This window comes from Aspergillus tanneri (assembly GCF_003426965.1).
Source record: "Aspergillus tanneri strain NIH1004 chromosome Unknown AapTan_3_pilon_pilon_pilon, whole genome shotgun sequence".
Lineage (NCBI taxonomy): Eukaryota > Fungi > Ascomycota > Eurotiomycetes > Eurotiales > Aspergillaceae > Aspergillus > Aspergillus tanneri.
This window is the reverse complement of record NW_022984630.1, coordinates 2,506,057-2,519,006: the sequence shown is the minus strand read 5'-3', so window position 1 is coordinate 2,519,006 and position 12,950 is coordinate 2,506,057. Positions and strand designations below refer to the sequence as shown.

The window sequence follows — 12,950 nt, the reverse complement described above, 5'->3', positions numbered from 1 at the left end:
TTTCTTTTTCTTTTTTTTTTTTTTTGCCTCTCGTGATGTTCCTTTTTCAGAAGATAAAAAGGGAAAAGAGGATGGAACTGCACCGTTGGGGAATTCCCAAAAAAAAAAAAAAAAAAAAAAAAAAAGAAAAGGAAAAAAAGACGTCAAAAGCGAACACTCCGACCGTATATACGATTTTTCCAAGAGACTTGGGAATCTAGGTCGAGAGGTTTTATATAAAAAAAAAAAAAAAACCAATAAAAGTTATAAAAGGGACCAATCAAATAGCCCAATAATCAAATAATATCAAAAGTTCAAAAAAAAAAAAAAAAAAAAAAGTCCAGTAAAACCCCGAAGTCGAATTAGAAGGCAATGTCCGCCAGAGGGTGGCGGAATTCGAGGGACAACAATAAGACGACGGTAGCTGAACGATGGGTCAAAAGTCGCCTCCTTGACAGACAACTGACGCACAGTGGCCGAAAAGGTGGGGGGAAAATAATATGTATCAAAGAAAATAAAAAAGAAAAATTCAATAAAATTTTTTGTATGAGGGTCAACAGATGGTTACCTCTCCCAAAAGGTTTAAGGTAGGTAGGAGGGGGAAGAAAAAAGAGAAGTTCACTGAGAAATCCAATCCAGCTGAACCAGACAAATGATTAGTGGAGCTGTACCAGAACAAGAGAGCAACGCCGGCCACTTTTCGGCCGTCAAATGGTGTCGTTACCGGGACCTGGTCAACCACGGTTGAGTAGACAAGCTAAGGCGTGTATCAGTCTTGACGATCCGATAGGAACCGCAACGACATAGCAGATGATGCGCACATTGACAACTCCCTAGGTCCAGGAGAGATAGCAAGCAAGCAAAAGCAATAAGCAAACTAGCTTTATCGAACTGGAGATACAGTTCGGCCACCTGCACAAGCTACCTTTCAAGGCCTAGGCCAAATCGATGGACGACCGGTCGAACTAAAGCATGAAATCCACCGCGTTTGCGGCAAACTACCATTCGCTTCGCGAGTAAACCCAGCCCACAGCTATAACGGTTTTGGTCTTGTGCGCGGAGATGGTGCCGGCTATGCAAGTGATTAGACCCGTATCTAGGCGCCACACGCAGGGTCTCCCGATTCTCTTCCTGACTCGAGTCTGAGAATCGTTTGCTGGTCGGTGCGCGCGCCTAATCATTTCAGTCAGAATCTCATTCCCGTAGTTCCATTCTTTGGATTTGCTACCAACTTGGTACAAGGTATTAAACTCTGATTAAGGGGGAGGAGGGGAAGGGGAAATAGTCAGTCCCTAGGTCATCCGTAGATCTGTCTTCGTTTTTTCGACTTTCGATATCCCCCCTTTTCGTTTCTTTTCGTCCTCTTGAATTTTTTTTTTTTTTTTTTTTGGTCTTCCCACGCTCTCCTGAGCGACCACGGAATCAGCGTCCTCATGGGGCAAGCAACAATAGATTGACCAAACTTCCACGTCCTTAAAAGGAATATCGATCAATGTCAGATGGCACGAACCTTGACGCCTTGTTTATGCCCCGCAACGATGGGTTCCGTGTTCCAAACCGCGCGATCCAAGGAAGCAGAGACAGTCACGTATCCAAGGCACTAAAGGCCCACTCGAGAACCGGTCCCTTTTGTTCAACTTCAGGAGTCATCAATATTAATTGATGGCCTGCAAGACAACGTCGGAGTCGACAGAAAGGAAATTACCTTTTTCGAGAGTCTTGATTCCCGGGAGTTCGGGGGGAAGAAGACGCAGAGGGACCAATAAGGTGAATGGCCAACAGGTTCTCTTGAATGATGGATAACGTGAGTCGTGTCACGAGATGCCACTTGCGTCCCCCGTCTCAGTCTCTCGCCTTGTTTTTCTCGTCGTCGACAACAGAGAGTATAGTGTAGTTTCTAACGAGTTTCGTATCCTTCTCGACCAAGCGTACCCCCGTCTCACGCCGAAGTTATGCAATGAACCGGGCCGATTTCTGGTTCACGATGCAGATGTCGGAAATGAAATCTAGAAAGGTTGCGGGCCCTCGGCGTGGTTAAATTCTCGAGAGAATCTTTGACGGTAGGATACCACGTTACTCGACCAAGAGCAGAACGAACAGAGAATTCATTTCGCAAATAATGCAGTGCAAGGTAATGTGGGAAATGTACCTCTTTTTCAACGTGCGGTCGTGCAGAAAAACAAGAGGAAAAAAAAAATAAAATAAAATAAAACAGGTCAGGCTCAAAACTTCAGCGCTTTTTTAGCCGCTGCGTTCTAAAATCTAGTTCGGTGGACGCATCACATCACCTGGGTCTTGACATGCAGGCCGCAGAGGCGGCTTCCCCCACACACATATGTCCAGACCGTTGCGCTGGGAGGGTGATTGGACTTTGGGGGAGGACGGAATACCTCAATGAAAGTCCGGCCATCAAAGATCGGATCAATCAACAGGTGTGGCGTAGAGAGGCCCAGTTCGCACGATCTGTCTCTAGGGGAAAAGCGATCGTCGTGGGCAAAATGGTCCCTCTCACTGGTCTATGTGAAATTCAGCAATGAAAGAGCCAGCCTTACTTAAATAGTGTTGGTCATCTTGTTGGACTACGCTGCCTCGCATGCATGATCAGAGGGTCCCTGGATACCGCTGTGGAAAGAATAAAAGAAAAATAAAGAAAAATAAATAAAAAAACGCCGCCGATGATTACTTTTTTCTCCCCCTTCCAAATAGCGTTGTTGGCCATTCCTCCAGATACAGCGCGCTGCATCTCCGACGCATACGGATCCTGGAACTTAATAGGTGGCAGATGCATCTAGCCGCATCAGCTGCGAAGCTACTGGCATCCAAAGCCCGCAATCGCGTTCTTCCACAATCGTCAGGCAAACATTGGTGGGAGGGGGAAATCATCGACGATGCTAGATGGTGCTCCCTATGATTCAGTACTGCATCCTGGGGAGGGGGACCTGTTTGGTATTCTCATTGGAATACGACGACACAATCATCATGTCCCGAGCAGCAACGAGGTAATACCACCGGGATCAGCAGGAAGCGACAATGACGATGTTCATGCAAGGGTGGCATAAGCCCTAATTTGTAGGGATCTGGAGACAGACCATTATGCTGGAGTCCTAAAACCCGAACATCCCTGGATGGGAGCCAAACAAAGAGGAGGGGAGAGAATAGAGAGGGAAAGAGGAAAAGAAAAGAAAAGAGAGGGAAAAAAGAAAAAGAAAAAGAAAAAGATTAACCCGCCGCTGCAGGAGTCCATTCTAGCTTCTTCCCCCCATTCGCAACCACACTAGAGGAATAAGTGATATCACCTGAATCAGGGGACTGTGGGAACCAGATAGAAGGATGGGAAAGAGAGAGAAGATCAGCATTGCTTCATACACATTATCATCAATAGCATAGATGTTTAATCGTCTGATCCCCGATGGACGCCACCCCGAGGGCCCGTCAGCAAGTCTCCGGATGCTACCAAGACTGCAGCTGGTCGATGAAATCTCCTGCATTACCGGATACAGCCACGTTTCGGTAGCGTGTACTCCGTACACGGAGTCACTGGGGCTAGTATTAATTTACTGGCGACGCTTGAGGATCGCTGGCGACGGAAAGTACCAGTCTGTGTCGTACTAGATTCCGGAAGTGCTTGTGGCTGTTTGGTTTAATCAGGAGGATAGGGTGGCCGGAAGAAAATATGGATTGATTCTGTTTACTCCGTGCTGTCTGAAAGAGAGAACAAGAAGAGGGAAAAAGAAAATTTTCGTACGAAAAAAAAAAAAAAAAAAAAAAAAAATAATAGGAAAATATTAGCCGATACTATGGAGCGCGGAGGGGAAGATTTCCCAACCTGTTAAAAAAAAAAAAAAATTTTAATATATTTTTTAAATAAAAATCCAGAGGCCTTCTCTTTTCGTCCTTCTACATGGGTGGGGATCGAGGACATGCACGATGAAGTGTTCGCCGGGGCTAGCGGTTGCCTTGCTGTGCCAACCGAACGATTCCCTTCCGGGCGAACGAACTGAATCCATTCCATGACAGCGGGCAATCCCCATTGTGTACCAGACTTTGGCAGGCGCTTATTTCACGCTACATTTATGCTTATTCGGGCCATGGGATTTGGGTTCCGTTGTGACAGCGCCCTATCCATGGTCTATGGTTTTTCCTTTTTTCCTTGGAATGAGAACTAAGTCGATCCGCTGTACATTATGTACATGACGAGTTCTACTTGGAGTATCTCTCTATATCTTCGTATCGGATCTACGGAGAAAATATCAGAGGGTTATATTATCAGTTCGATTCTGTCTGTGAGTCTGTATATCTGCATGGATAGGATTCTCTCTTTATTCCGGGCAGAGTATCAACAACGGACGGATCCACATCTACAAAAGGGTCAAGAAAATATCATTAAAAAAAAAAAAAGGATAATACGGAAGTTCCTGACAGATCATATCTGCCCTATCCTATATTCAGAAAAAAGTCGATTCGACTCAAGTACAAGTATTAAACTAATCATCAATAATTCCTGCACCTAGCAACATGTCTTGCGTAGAATACCACAAGAATAATAATAACAAGATAATCAAACCAAACAAGTATGTATGTACTACAACACTGCCAGCATTGCCACATCAGCAGTGGTGGGCCGTAGTACATACAGAGTACAGATAAGTAAAGATTGATCGAATAAATCGATCAGTCCGTGTTTCAAGTACGGAGTACATGTAGGATGCAGAAAAACTAGTATGTATGTAACGTAGTAAGTCTGGTATGATCCACACGGCGTGCGCCGTCGTTTCCTGGTTTTCATCAACTGCAACTAAAAAAAAAACTTGACCGAGTATATTCAATCAAACCTTTTGCTTTTTGCATGCAGATGTTGAGGATGGCTATTCGTCGTCTTTGTGTCTTGGCGCATCTTTTTCTTTCTTTTTTTAAATAATCTTTTTTTAGACTCGTGTCTACATCTGATGCGTCATTGTTCACTAGTCTCTTGATCGAAATTGATAGATCATGCAAGACGGTTACTGACCACAAAGTACAGAGCACAAAAACTTTGTATGATTGATCGTGGATATGAATTATCACGTGCTGTCCAGCCTCAACTCCCATGTAGAAATACAACAACGGCAGCCAAACACGGACGGTCTAAGAAACACACTGTATCTCATCGGGAATATGTTCTCCACGTACATACCGAATACAGAAAACAAAAATAAAATGCCCACGCATGCCATAGAAACCCTCCCTTCAATGGAAAGAGTCAGACGAACCTCGAAAAACGAAGCAGCACAGCCTGGGTGCTCGCCACACACGATAGCCACAAATCGAGAAAGGACGGGTCGATCACTAGAATCGAGCGAGACAAAGGCGGTTCGTAAGAAAAAGAAAAATTCGCATCAAATGTTACCCAGAAACTCCAATTCCCGCCTACTCCTTGCTTGAGAACAGTAATATCAGTAAAGCCAAAGATGCCCGGTCGTGAAATTTATCCCCCAGGGGAAAAGAAAAAGAAAAAAGGGGAGGGAGGAAAACTAAGGTAAACTAAAAATGTAAGAAACCCCAGATTCGTGGTGGTATCATTTCTCCATGACCGCATCCTCGTCCCCATCGGTCCCATTTAACTCGATCTGACTGTCCCCATTCTTTTGGCGCCTTTCGGCCGCAATCACAACTTCTAGTTTCTCTACAATAGGCTTTCGGTTCACAGATCGGGTGAGTTTGGCTTGGCTAGTGGCTCCCTTGCCCCTGGACGGCGTCGTCTGGCCAGGGACAGGAGTCTCGCCGTTCTCAACTCCCCCATCGCCTGATTCATCGACGCCGTTGATCTTGGTCAACTCCTCATACCCTTCGGCATGACTGGCTTTTGCTTCTGTTTCCGACGGTGCTGGTTGGGACCCGCGCTCCGGATCATCTCCCAGGGGCTCTTCCAGACTCTGGAGAGAATCGTTTTCAATGCCATTGGTATTCGTGTCAGTCAGCTCCGCGGCGGGAGAATCCGCCAGCTTCGCGCTACGGCCACGTCGTACGCTCGGCACAATAGTGGTTGGGGTCACAGAGTTCAAGGCGGATGGTCTTTTGGGGGTGCTGCGACCACTGGTTCGGGCCGTTGTTGGAGTGACGGATATTTTATTGTAGGTGGTCTTGCTACCAAAGGGTCGACCAGGGCGCCGTTTAATGACTGGCGCTTGGACAGGAGGATAAACCTCAAAGCGCCATGCCGGTATATCAGCGGCAGGGCTTGGCTCAGCCGCGACGTTCGGCTCGGAGCACGTGGCGCTGTGGTGACGAAAGCCGTTGATATTAGAGAGAGCATCAGTCGACGGAGGGCCGGCAGGCTCGCCGGGAATTTTTTCGGGCCGACTCTGCCCTTTGCCATTGGTCGTGGCGGTTATATTGCCATTTGGTTTAAATTGCCGTTCTTCTTTCCCGGATTCTTTCGCCTGATCGACTTCATCCTCCTCCAGTCCTTCGCGGGGGGCGACTGTATGAAGAGGGGCTCGGTCAAATTGCGATTGGTTGCTTCGGCCCATGACATATGGTGTCCAGACCAGAGCATCAGGGTTAAGCTGGACATAGCCCTTGCTTTCCCAATTGCGGATACACTCTTCAAAGTAATTATAGTCGAGGCGCAGTGCATAGCTCTTCGTCACCGGGTCCCTGACGAGAGCGCGCAGAGCTTCCAACCCCGACACAATGTCGTCTGCTGTCATACCCGTGCGCTCCGAGAGGTCCACGATGCTCAGCGGCTTTGTCTGATTTCGTAGTTTGTAAGATAAGATAAGCCGCCAATAGTTTCGATAGGAGACCAAGCCCATATCCGAGAGAGGTTTTTCAGGCGAGCCCGTCTTCCCTTCGATACGTGTGAGTAGGTAGGAGAAATCAATCAGAAGGTTTCCGTAGCCTTTGCGTTGGTGGATGGGGAGGGTAAGGATACAAGACACGTTGTTTGCGGAGCTAGGCCGTTTCTCTTTGCTAAAATAACCAACGAAATGACACCCGAGGTCGTCATATTCAGTCATGACATAGAAGAGAAATGGCTCCACATCATAGTAGAGCGTCTTCGATCCGAGAAACAGTTTTGCGAGCAAGCACAGATTTTGGCAGTACACTGGGTTCTTTCGTCCATCGACTTCAAATACGGAGATGGAACCCTCACGATAGATTTCGTCTCCAGGGGGGTGCTTTGCAGGGCACTTGAGCTTGTGGCGCCATGCGACATAGTCGGAATTCATGTATTTCAGGCAAAATTCGCAGATGAAGAGAACCCGATTGCGGCTGTATTCTTCGGGGTACGGCGCCGCGTACCAGGTCTCAATCTCGTAACCCCCAAAGTTGATGTATTTGATCTTGGACGGAGGACCTGAGACCTTTTGCGATGCATGCTGCATTGGTTCTCCACCACTCTCAGCTTCGATGGCCCTTCGTTGCCACGCTTCTTCGGCCTTTTGGCGCGCCAATTCAAATCTTTCCCGGTCCATGTGTGTCGGCAAGGTCTTGGTCGTGTCCGCATCCGCTTCCGATAAAATGCCACCATAAGGCTTCGATTTCGATTCATCCGTCTCGCGGTCGTTGAACGAATAGAAAGGAGATACGTAGGCGGGAGTGATTGGTGCAAAGTGTGCCTGAGCCTCATGCGCAACAGAGGGTGGTTTAGGGGTTTTTCGATTCTTAATCAGTGATTTGCTGCGAGAGCTGAGAATCTTGGACAGCTTAGTCTCGTTGAGTCGAAACGCCAAGATAAGCCGTCCAAATTGTTTCAGGAGCACACGGCAAGCATCTTTCTCACCCCCGCGCGTGCGTCGAGAACGGGTACGTACAGGAGACAAAGAGTCCAAAGTCTCGGCAACTTGGTCTCTCGTGTCAGCGCCGTCATGTCGCATTGGTGTCTGCCTTTGCCGCTTTCGGAGCACAGGTGTATGCTCCTGATGAACGTCAACTGACGAAGCTTTTCTCTTTCGCAGCGAGCGGGAGCTATTTAAAAGATCATCATTGACGTGCACTGTATTGAAGATTGAATGGAACCCGGAGTGTTCCCCAACATGAGCTGGCAAAAGCTCCTTGCTCATATTTTTGGGCCCCAGCTTTCGCTGATTAGAACTGGGTTCTCTTGACCTGGGCTCTAACTTTTCATGCACACATGTAGGGCATCTCCAGGATTTACCGTCTAGATCCAAGTTAGTATGGCATTGTCAGTGTAAATTATCCTGGGAGGGTACACATGCCTTCTGCGTCATCCAGTGCATCATGTTCGCGTGCACATTGCCGATGAGCTGCCAGACGCCAAGTTAGTAAAGACCGCCATTAACAAAGGTCTGGGACTTGCTAGGCCATGTTTTGAAGGACCCGCATAACGTACAGTGATCGCCACAGACTGCACATGTTAGATACTCCTCGAATTCCTCACTCGGGTCGTTATCTTCATCTTGTTGACAAAACCTATGCCAGCAAAAGTTAGGATATCGAACCTTTTTTTTTTATCTCAAAAGGGGGCGGAGGGAAAAAAAAAAAGAAAAGATACTTACACGCAATTCCCGCGCAAGGTGTTGTTATCCGCTTCCCTATCTTCTTCATTCTCATTACTTTCCCCTTCCCATTCCTCATCCACATCCGACTCCTGGCTATTGGAGGATGGGCTGGACGCTTCACTCTCACTTTGGTTTTCAAAGGCTGGATCCGCATCGGCAGATGCCGCGGTCAAATCGTCATAAGTGAGAGAAGGGGCTTCATTCGGTAATTTGACTGCGCCAACCGGTTCCGTCTCATCCCCTTCCAGATTTAGGTCAGTATCCGGTTCTCCCTCCGCATCCTCGTCCTCCCCAGGGTCAGCGTTTGCAGCCTCTGCAGCTACTTCACCCGAATATGCTCGATGAACAGCATCTTGGAGCTGTTGGTCCATGTGATATAGATCAGTTTCCTCCTCGCCTTCTGCATCCTGGTCGCTATCCACCTCCTCCGCAGGCGGTCTCATTTCGGTCTCATCGGGGGCCGGCGGCACGGTTGCCGGCATGGTGCAGGTCACTGCGATCGCCAGGGTGAGCGTCTACCGGCTTGCCTCAACAGGCGATGAAGGATTGCAGTAGAGGGACGGTTAGCCCGCAAACAGTTGAGACTAGGCTATTCAGGACTCCCCGCAAGAATCGACAATCATCTGGCACCGCATGAAACGGGCATCGAGAACATGAGCGAATGGCCTTGGATAGCGGCGATCCCACCCGGGCAGTGCACACAGCAGAGATTGGAAGTAGCAACAGGTGAAGGACCTCCTGGGCAGAGCGCACATTAGTCAAGGGTCAGTGGAAATAGGAAGTTACAGCAGCGTTGGGACAATGGCCAACAACACGTGTAGAACAGCAACAGGAAGCATACCTCATAGACCAACAAGTCAATAGCAAGCAGTCGAGCAGAAGTGAACGCGTCGATCGGCGGCAGAAACGGCTCGCGAGGATCTATCCAGCTCCAGCATCCAGACTCCAGAACACTCATCGCCCCTTCTGCGAGGTTGACGGAGGTGGCTGACTCAGCCAGCTGTGCCCCCGTCCGAGGCTAAACCGCTTTTGGCGATTCCGACCTCGATTGATTCCCGCAAGAAACGAATCGCGCCGTTTCTTCTCTCTTCTTCCCTGCTGTACGCCTGCATCTGCGTGAATTGAGTTCGATTACGTCTCCGTTGCAAAATGGGTGTCCCATTCGAGGCTCTGCTCCCTTATGGGATTATCATTGGTGTACGTGGAATGCTCCCCGCCGTCGTCTCTGTGTGCCTTCCATCCCGGATACAAGTTACTGACCAACCGATCGCATGATAGTTTATGGGTGTGACCGGTGCTGGTCTAACGGCTGTCAAGTATTGGTCGAATGAAGGAAAGACTGCTCGCTGGAACCGGGACCTGTGGGATAGAGTAAGTTGTGGGAAAGGAGCATGCGATGGAACTGGTTTGGCTAACTTCCCTGTAGCAAAGTATGTGACGCTATAATCCACAACAGCGTACTGGAAGGAATAGCCTCGTCCCCTCACCCTGTTGCTCACACAAAAAGAGTTGGCCTGGAAGCTAACCATCCCCATCCGGGTCCGCAGTGATGGAGAGAGACCTCCGACTTACAGGCACCTTGCGAGGTCAATCAAGCAACGCGGTGGCTCCAAAGGGATTCGAACTCAGCAATCCATGGAAGGTACGTAGTAGGATCCTGGATCGCGTTTGCACCCGGAAGGACAATATACTCATCCCGAATGTAGCTGGAGAAACGGCTCTACTAGATCGGATCGACGTTGTCGATGTTACGTCCTTATCCATGTTGTCTACTCTTTTTCCGCCTGCATGCCTGCGTTTATTTCTTAAATACATATCCAAGGTTAAGAAGAAATTCTATCTGTACAACACCATCGAGCCCTACTCGCACTATTATGATAGTCCTCATCTCCCCAGCCTATTTGAACTGGGATACTAGACCCTGGATCCCGTCCACTTCGTAGTCATGGAAATGCATATCGAACCACTTACCCAGAGCTCGCACTCGATCATCATCACTCTCGAGCGTTTCGACCACCTCCGCCTTCCCGCGCAGTCTCCGTTTCACCTCTTTCCCCGCCAGGACATACACGCCCCTCGGCTCGCAGCTCATCTCGTCCAAAATCACCCGCGAGCAGACGACTGTCTGCGTAAACCAGCTCCTCGGCTGCTTACTGGTGAAGAAGTTCATCATGACATAATCCTGAGGTAAAAACTCCACCTCCGAAAACGAGTAGTGGGGAATCCAGTCGCTGTCGGGGTTATATCGGATCTGGTAAACCCAGACCTTCTGGGTTTTGTCCACGAATTCGTAGAGAGTGTCCCGGATCAGACGCATCTCCGACGGGGCGATGCAGACGGCCGTAGCCCCCTCAATAAGGGGCAACGGACTCGTCGGACAGTTACTCCCAAATCCGACGTCCACCTACATAGTATTCATTATTTATTTAGTTCATTCGCTCATCATTTTCCCGATAAGAGACGGATGGGGATACGGGAATATCCTACCATATATTTCTGCCCAGCAATCGTCACGATAAGAATCATATGCCCACTACACCACTGTTAGTGGCATCCCACCTCCAGGATGAAGAGAGAATGGCATACATGGCAGAGAACCGTTCCTGACCAGGATGTTTATTCACCCCATTAGCAGCTTCACATACCCTCCCACCGGTCGCATACACGGTATATCCCAGGGACCGAAGAACCACGTAGATGAGATTGGTGTTCTCCATGCAGTACCCGTCCAGACGACGGCCGACCAGCTTCTCAAAGATACTCGATGGATTGACGGAGATGGACAGGTGTTGGGAATAGTGCAACGCTGAATTACCCCATGGGATGGTCGCCAGATGTCGTCGCTGCAGTTCTGTCAGAGTCGCCAATGGATCGTGCTTGATGGAGGACTGGACATGTTCCAGACGGGTAGTTCCTGCGACGAGGGCAGAATCGGCATATTGGATGCGCTGGAGATACCGCTCGAGCTGGTCGGGGGTGTAGGTTGGAGCCATTAGTATTTGGAGTGTACAGGACGTATGTATTGTAGATCGAGATGATTGATAATCTTCAAGACGGACTGGGTGGGGACGTGGGGACTCGCGGTGGCGCTAAAGGAATGCGATGGGGAACCATCACAACGTGATGGATATGAGGGATACGAGGCATTACTTATGGAAGGGATGCGATGGATCGAAGGATTGACTTGACCTGGAACAGGGATGAGGTCGAGAATATCTTGCATGCAGGCAAGCACTCAATCCTTACTCCGTACAAGATGATGTCAATTCAGATTCCTAGTCTCCGATCCTCGGTTATTCTCCCCACCACCTCCATCATCTCCGTCTCCGTCTCCCCTTCCAGTCATTAATGCATTCCCTCGCTCAAACTCTCTCCAGACGTTTCATCGCTTCGTCCGTCTGCAGACGCAACATGTCGACCTCGATCGAGCAACAGATAGACGCGCTGCGGAACTACTCAGCTTGCGATGTATGTCTCTTGTCCGTCACCTTGCTCAATCCCCTCCCATTGATCACGGTTTGTTCGCAATCCAACAGGTCTCTGATGCACTTCTCAAACTCCAAAAACCAGTGGAGGGTGTCCCTGCGCGAGCGGGCTATCTGGCTGATTTTAGTAATTTCTCCATCTCTCTGTCTGCCTGTCTATCAACGTTTTCTAATCCATCACGATGCATTATCCCAGTGCCATTCTCTCCCTCCATCGGTCGAAATGAGACTCTTCCTAAAATCATCGCCCCAGCCTCCACTTTCAAATTCATTGCCAAATCTGGCATTGCGGATTCCTCCGACACCCAGGGGTTCCCTGCAGGCACGCACTGGGTTGACTGGGCCGAGCCAAACACTATTGCGGTGATTGAACAGCCTTCGGGACAGCATTGTGCCGTACTAGGAGGTATCCTGGCGTTGCGCATGAAGACTCTAGGAGTCAAGGGGGCGGTGGTGAATGGACGAGTTAGGGATTTAGCGGAGCTAAAGGAGTGCCAATTACCGGTTAGTCCTTTGATCCTCTATTATATCTAAAAAAAAGACGAATAAAAGAATAAAAAGAGACAGAGACTAATGGATCAGGTCTGGGCCAATGGAACCTCGACTGTGGGAACCGCCGCCGAAGCAAAGCCGGGAGCTCGCAATGTCCCCGTCAACCTCGGAGGAGTGACGGTGTCTCCGGTATGTTCTTGATCTGATGTAGCGGGATACCATGACTGAACTGGATCTAGGGCGATATCATCTTCTGTGATCCTTTGGAAGGCATCGTCTCCATACCGCGGGATCTGCTACATTCAGTGCTGGAACTGATGCCGAAACTGGGCGCTATGGATGACAAGGTCAAGGAGGCTGTGGCTCAGGGCTCGTCCGTATTCCATGCATTTCAGAAGTTCCGTACCAGGATCTAGACGCTACGGTGGCTCTGGGCACTTTCTATATACCCTACACGGTTCGGTTACTCTTATCAATTGAGCACGAAAAC

At 49.0% G+C, this 12,950-nt stretch overlaps 4 protein-coding genes across 4 annotated transcripts; 2 read left to right on the top strand and 2 right to left on the bottom strand.

Moving 5' to 3' along the window:
* Window positions 1-5,534: 5,534 nt before the first annotated feature.
* ATNIH1004_004631 (putative histone acetyltransferase) lies at window positions 5,535-8,965 on the bottom strand (the record flags this gene model as incomplete). The annotated part of the gene is made up of 4 exons (XM_033569301.1): window positions 5,535-8,122; window positions 8,175-8,228; window positions 8,315-8,394; window positions 8,481-8,965. 4 exons carry the CDS (start codon window positions 8,963-8,965, stop codon window positions 5,535-5,537), a joined length of 3,207 nt encoding a protein of 1,068 aa, XP_033428107.1.
* Window positions 8,966-9,632: 667 nt separating this feature from the next.
* ATNIH1004_004630 (NADH dehydrogenase [ubiquinone] 1 alpha subcomplex subunit 1) lies at window positions 9,633-9,921 on the top strand (the record flags this gene model as incomplete). The annotated part of the gene is made up of 3 exons (XM_033569300.1): window positions 9,633-9,680; window positions 9,762-9,854; window positions 9,910-9,921. The coding sequence occupies 3 exons, from the start codon at window positions 9,633-9,635 to the stop codon at window positions 9,919-9,921; spliced, it is 153 nt and encodes a 50-aa protein (XP_033428106.1).
* A 459-nt stretch (window positions 9,922-10,380) lies between these two features.
* NAT1 (arylamine N-acetyltransferase family protein) lies at window positions 10,381-11,476 on the bottom strand (the record flags this gene model as incomplete). Its single annotated transcript, XM_033569299.1, has 3 exons — window positions 10,381-10,887; window positions 10,971-11,016; window positions 11,070-11,476. 3 exons carry the CDS (start codon window positions 11,474-11,476, stop codon window positions 10,381-10,383), a joined length of 960 nt encoding a protein of 319 aa, XP_033428105.1.
* A 418-nt stretch (window positions 11,477-11,894) lies between these two features.
* Window positions 11,895-12,876, top strand: ATNIH1004_004628 (RraA family protein; the record flags this gene model as incomplete). Its single annotated transcript, XM_033569298.1, has 4 exons — window positions 11,895-11,951; window positions 12,020-12,472; window positions 12,551-12,649; window positions 12,700-12,876. 4 exons carry the CDS (start codon window positions 11,895-11,897, stop codon window positions 12,874-12,876), a joined length of 786 nt encoding a protein of 261 aa, XP_033428104.1.
* Between the last annotated feature and the right edge of the window lie 74 nt (window positions 12,877-12,950).